Here is a 6,587-nt window from a genome sequence, read left to right as displayed (position 1 = left end):
CAGTCATTCTCATGATTACGTCTCATTGGTGAAAGACAGATTGCTCGCCACATTCCATTTCGTTTAAGCGGTGCATCTCCTCAAGTCTGTCCCATGTTGTATCCTAAGAAGTCGCAGATCTTAGTATGTAGTCGAAATTTGTCCCATGACTGTCCAGCTTAGAGGGTTCTGGTGTGTGTATGTCTTAGCTTCTCCGATATAGCCACTTTTTTCAGGGTGGGCATAATTGATTACCGTTGCGGCATGAAACTTATAAGGGAACTCATATCTTGGATATTTCCATGACTGTCCAGCTTAGAGGGTTCTGGTGTGTGTATGTCTTAGTTTCTCGGATATAGCCAACTTTTTAGAGTAAGCCCGACTGATGAGTATTGCGGTCAGAATCTTATACAGGAACTCATATCTTGGATATCGGAACGCTAAATCGAAGCCTAAGGAGACATTGAATTTCGTAACTGCAGTGCGTCAACCCGAAGGAATGTTCCCCCAAAGTAGTTACGCTAACTGAGCGGCAAACATCTTCATATCGAGAAAGAAATTGTAGACATCTATTTTTTGTCTAAGAACATCTGATGCGTAACCCATTATTATCTAAATGTAACATATTACTCAAGAGGTTGCTGAAAACTCTTCGACAGCCAATGACCGGTTTCACCCTCCTTGAGGCTCATCAGGTAAGCGCAGCCTCCAAGTCTCCGTCAACCTTATGTTCTACTTGAACCCGAATCGGACTGGCTTCGACAAATACCCTCATTTTCAAATCCATTTGGTTTTCACGGGAGGACTTATATGAATCTCTCGTTTATGATGTTCTTATACNGTGCTGTACGCAGACCGCCTCATGTTCCAATTGGCACGATATTCGAGATATCGCAGTATATTTTCATTAAGGATACTACTCACAAGTTTGCTGAAAATTAGCCGACAGCCCATGACTGATTTCGTTCTTCTTTGGGCTCATCATGTTGACGCAGTCCTACCAAATTGTGATCCGACAATCCGGAACGTTCCCACATTTTCTTGTTGGCGGAATTTTTGATTTGATTTGACCAAATTATCATGTTTAGCCCTCACTGAGTGGTTTCGGACCAAAAACCGACAAATATCACTTACAGCTCAGATTTCGTCCTCTGTGTGAGGCTATTCTATGCTGAAAGACGAGAAGCAATGTACGGCTCCTTTATCCACAGACATACTTCATAAATTGCCAGAGTTTAGATATCCCCGAGTAGCCTCACTGATCCGCTGTTAGTTCGGGTATTAGTGATCGGCCTGTTTGAGCAGCGGAACTGAGACGTCTTCATATGTCCGACAATCGCTGTCTCAGGACCACAGCTTGTGTGGGTTGGTGTCAGTGCATCCGTAACGATGCAATTAGAAACCGAGTTTTCGGCTGTGTAACGGGGACTTCTGCTGAAGAATGTGTCCAGCACCAGAAGCTGCGTTGGTTGGGACGCGTAGCGTATGCCTAGCCATCGTTTGCCGAAGAGCGTGCTGTTTTCCATGCCCAATCCAGAGTGGCGGAGGCAGAGAAGTGACCAACCCTTCAGCTGGCAGAGGGGTGGGAGAGAAATCACGAAAAGTTTGAGTGCTGTCTGTGCCACTCGCTTTCCAGGATGGGGAGTATGTGATCCTCACTGCGCCTGCTTGGAGACGCTGCCAACCGATGTCAGTGGCGATCTTGTGGTCAGTTTCTGTTCAGATTGCCCAAATGAGTGTCTGGAGGTGTAGGCACCTCGGAATGATTGAAGTGTGGCAGCGCTAACTTCTTTTCGCATCCACCTTCCTTCACAATAAGGCTTTTAAATAAATCATGGTTGTACGGCAATGAAGCATCGGTGGTGAAAAGTGCAGAACTCTTCATAGGAGAATCCACTTTCCAGGAAGGTTTAAAAAACGTTCTTCGTCAATCAATACATAGTATACCACATCTCCTCCATCCCTTCCGAAGAGACCAAATCATCTTTTGTGCGTTGTCTGATTTTCCGGGGAATTCAGGAGGCTTAACTGCAGTCAGAGGTGTGGCAACCGACATTCCAAGAAGCTCGAGATGATGAAAAACTCAGCAGTCGGTATATTCTCACCAACGCTAGTGCTCAAATATGAGTAGTATATGAAGATAATAAATGTTGGAGGCTAGTTTTTTAAGCTGAAGCCATTCTGACTACATGATCGTCTCTTCCAGAAGAGACGGTTTCAATTGCTCTCTTCTTCCAGTGGGAAAGTAACCGCTGCGCCCGGCCGTCGACGAGGAACGACTGTCTGCTATGCAGCATGACTTTTCAGTTGGTCGCTTTATGACTTCCATGCTTTCTCCGATCACTGGCCAAACCTTGAGGTCCCGCCTCTCCCCTCCTTAATCCATTTTCAATCCTTCTCTCCACTAGGATTTTCTTCTGAAAGCTGTTACATTGGTTGTTTTTAGTAACTTGGTTTAACACGGACGCGAAGTAATTCAGATCACGACAGTCGACTGTTGAAAAATAACATGGAGTCGCACGCATGCTCGCACGCACAACCAGCCCAGACAAACACTTGCTTCGATTAGAATTTCCCAACACGGTCGGAACACGTGCACAGTCATTTCCGACTTTATACCATAGAGTAACTTCACTCGCAGGATGGACTGCGACTTTGAAAAGAATGTGTGAAAACAGTATTTTCCGGCCAAACCTAGAAATCCTCCAACGTTGAAAGACTGGCATATCAGTCCGTCAAAACGGTGAATGCCTGCACAGAAGTGGAGAGCCACAGACGGTGTGGATAGAGCCGAATGCTCTTTGGTCATGTAATGTACCTCATGCAAGGATACGATAGAGCGGAGAGTTTCACATTCGAACGGATTTCACTCGCACAAGTTTCGCCCACTTAGAAGGCTTACAGAATGGTGCTATCAAGACGCTCCGTGAACCGTAAAGGACAAAGTCAAAATCCCAGATCTAATCGATATCAACTCAAAATAGTTCTATCTAGCTGGTGGATCGTTTAACTCGGGGATGAGGCTAGATGACGGGGTGACTCCAATTGTTCCAGCGTGTGGTCAGTTATATCTTGAGGGAATCATTTACCAGCAACCGGTCCACCAAATCTGAGTGGGAGTACGTGACACTGTAAAACGCTGCAAAGTTGCAACAGCAGACGCGACCAAGGCATATCACTTTACTGGTCAGTCGATATTTTCCGTCACCTCAGCTTTCAAATTATTGATCACCTAGTGAAATCTGCTTCTTGATGTGGGATCAGAACACATTTCCATGTAAGCGGGAAGCCTAAATCCCGCCATGACATACGTGTGACGCATTGAACCATCCTGTCAGTTTGATGTAATCCAGAGACACTTTTTCGTGGAACGCTGGCCGTTCACTGAGTAAATTTCCTTGCGTGTCACTTCGATGGAACAACCGGTTGGAGACATTACTTCCATACTGTACTGAGACAAGTCACGAAACCGACTCTAGTACAAGTTAATGCACTCGGATTTTTCTACCCAAGCGGGAAGCGCGACTCTTGAGGATCTGCATCACGGGGTTTTGGCGTTGTAAGTAGTATAAACAGCGGCAAAATTTTATCTGGAACTAAAACAATCTACCAGTTTACTTGACAACAACAGCCTAATTTTGAATTAACGTATTCATCTTATATGGACTACTTCCATGTGTATGAGAGCCACTCAGCTGCCGAGTGTGTGGATTTTTGGCAGATGATAAGCCGAGACTACAGGAGGACAGGACGTGTTCTCGGTACATTGAACGTGGTATCCGTAATAGTCAGGCGGTGAAATGACTCATTTGCCTGATGTATGCAAAGTGTCACTTAAGTACTTCTTCTAACCTACTCGACAATGACTAAGGGTGGAAGCACACAACGCAGTTGAAGGTATTTCGGGTAATTCGCGTGTCCAATAGTGTATAATAGTGTAAAAAGAAGCGTGCATTTTGCCCTTCGACAAAAAGGAACACACATGTTGACATATGGAAACTCTGTCAGCAATGATTAATAGTTATTGCGATACTTTTGCAAGAGGTCACGCCCCCTCTGGTGTCCATCACACATTGAACAGTTGCTCTATAGAGGAAAATGTCGGTAGCTCAGGTAGTGTAGTTGGTGGTCGTTGGCTTGTTCGCTGAGCTGGGCGATTTGATTGCAAACGTTTCATAACCAATCGAGGTGACATCATCAGTGCGTTATTGGGGAGCGTAGTAGTGCGTAGCGGCGCTGAATAGTTGTCCATCTCGGTCCAAAAGTATCAACGGCGACCACCTTGCCTAGTTTCCACCCACCTCCGCGGGCCCCCCAGCGTGTTTCTTGTTTGCCAGATCGTGAGATATACGAATAAATTCTTCTGAAATCGTTACACTATGTCGTTCGGACCTAGTTTTGAAAAGTTCCTGTCGATTCTGCCTCCGTTTTCAGTAAAAACCTAGTGGGAAAACAGAGGTAGATTTCACTGAACTGTTTTTTGGGAACTAGATGGATGGATGGACGGATAGCACAACTAACCGTTGTGTGTGCAACACAGGTTGGAATTGCGTGTAATTTAAAAATGGCTAGGTCAGTGCAAATTCCACGAAAATATCAAAGAAATTGCAGATTCTGTTAATTAACTACCCTAGGTGGCAAAAAATGTTAGTCAATTATTTTGGTAATTGGGTCAGCTTATTGAATTAGTTAAGTGAAATGACGACAGTCTTACCAGTAAGCATGTTTTCCCCCCTGTCCAAAAATCCGTGTATGTAACTGCCAAAAGGAGTTGTCCTAATAAGACAGTGCCCAACTTAGATAGCTTGGTTTGGATCAGTAAAACAGTTATATTGATTATATCAGTGCAGTATAAATCTCAGGTAAAATTGAACTCTTTGTCTCCGAATAATCTCCTCAAGATGCGTTCCCACGCCTGAGAGAATTTTTAGGTTTCAAAACACCGCACAGCTGTTTATGGGGGGAATCGGATTCAAACCAGTTCGACCTGATCACAGGTTAGTTCTTAGATCAAAGCTGCACTCAATTCCGGCTCAAACCACTTATCAGCGTATCCTGTGAGAGGTCAGAAGAACCTGCTACTCACTGTCAGCTACTCATTGTCAGCTTCCGTGTTCTCATCTCCTAGCCGTGGTATATTTCATGCCACCGAACTTTCTGGGCCATCATCGCTGACAACTGCCCGCCCATCCTTTTTACCGGACGGTTGAATCGTACACGGAACGAATAGCTTCCTGGTAATGCAGAAGTCGGAAATTATGTCTGCGTATACGCTAGCAGACGGATTTTGAGGCTGGTGGGTGAAAATCAGTCAGCGCTCTAGTCCCCGAACAACGTGATCGGGATGATTTTTGAAACCACTGTTAACGCGGAGACGAAATAAAAAGATTTAGGTAGATTTGGTTACTAATCAGCCGAGCGTCACCTCATGTGTCATCTTATCTCGCATCAGATGAATAACTTCAATGATGATCAGAATCAACACGTACTGATCATCGTCATCATCATCACTGATTGGGGAAACCGGATGAAAACACTGGTACTTCACTGCCATACACTCCGGTCATTTGATTTTAATCAGCTAACATTAGGTAGGAGAAAGAAATGGGACAGCAAGGGGTACCGAAGACTAGCCGACCAGAAGCATCTACTTCATCACATCATCATCATCATCATCATCATCATCATCGACAGCATGACATCAGTGTTCACCACCGACGCTTCACGGCCGTACAACCATGATTTATTTGAAAGCCTTATTGTAAAAAAAGAGTAAAGATGGACGGTACTCAATCAGACAGCGTGAATAGAGTCTGCCGCGATAATAATCAGTGTCTCCAGCCAAGCACAGGCAGGGTCACGTGGAAGGCACCCATGCCAAATTCTTTCCATATTTAGATTCTCATCACTCCGAAAGTGGGCGTGGGAATCAGCACTCTTCTTGGATGCCAGTAACTTGAACAGATGAGCCAGCCAACTTCGCTTGGGTGAACTAAAGAGTGATTTCCCGATGTGACGTGCAATATTTTTTTCCTAAACTTGCAGTTCATGGTTGTACGTCGGCTGGGATACCGCCAAGGAGCCCGTGCGTGGAAATCAAATACGTTATGATGGTGAGTTGAAACAAATGTGGACCAAGTCAGGGTAAGTTAGATGGGGATAATATATACGAGGGCTTTACAAAAGGCCTTTTGAAATAACTCAGTTTTAAGTCAACGGTAAGTGAAACGTATCATTCAAGCGCGTTCAAGACGGTCATCTGCGGTCCTAAGCAAGCAGTCATCCCGTTAGGTAAGAACTGGAATGAGAAAGAATTTTTACCTTCTGAGGACTTTTTAAACAAACTAACAGTTTCCGAGAAACATACTCATTTGCAAATCAGTTTGGTTTTTCACGGGAGACTCAATTGAATCTCTCGTTTATGATATTCTAAAACTGAATGTGCTGCACACGGGCCGCCTCATGTTTCAGTTGGCACGATATTCGAGATATCGCAGGATATATTTACATGAAGAAAAGTACTCAAAAGGTTACTAAAAACTCTTCGACAGCCCACGACCGGTTTCGCCCTTCTTGGGGCTCATCAGGTAGGCACAGTCCCCGAGTTT

At 44.7% G+C, this 6,587-nt stretch overlaps 2 protein-coding genes across 2 annotated transcripts in view; one reads left to right on the top strand and one right to left on the bottom strand.

Annotated features, from left to right (window-relative positions):
* Window positions 1–1,503: 1,503 nt before the first annotated feature.
* On the top strand, window positions 1,504–6,412 carry T265_04635 (hypothetical protein; the record flags this gene model as incomplete). Its single annotated transcript, XM_009169417.1, has 2 exons — window positions 1,504–1,686; window positions 6,362–6,412. 2 exons carry the CDS (start codon window positions 1,504–1,506, stop codon window positions 6,410–6,412), a joined length of 234 nt encoding a protein of 77 aa, XP_009167681.1.
* Window positions 5,635–6,587, bottom strand: part of T265_04634 (hypothetical protein) — a gene marked incomplete at both ends in the record, with an annotated part of 9,631 nt that continues 8,678 nt past the window's right edge. The window contains one exon of the mRNA XM_009169416.1: window positions 5,635–5,734. Coding sequence (XP_009167680.1) covers window positions 5,635–5,734 — 100 coding nt within the window. The remainder of the gene's footprint in view (window positions 5,735–6,587) is intronic.

This window comes from Opisthorchis viverrini (assembly GCF_000715545.1).
Source record: "Opisthorchis viverrini unplaced genomic scaffold opera_v5_78, whole genome shotgun sequence".
Taxonomy (NCBI): domain Eukaryota; kingdom Metazoa; phylum Platyhelminthes; class Trematoda; order Opisthorchiida; family Opisthorchiidae; genus Opisthorchis; species Opisthorchis viverrini.
Note: the sequence above shows the minus strand (reverse complement) of the source record. Positions and strands in the feature narration are given on the sequence as shown.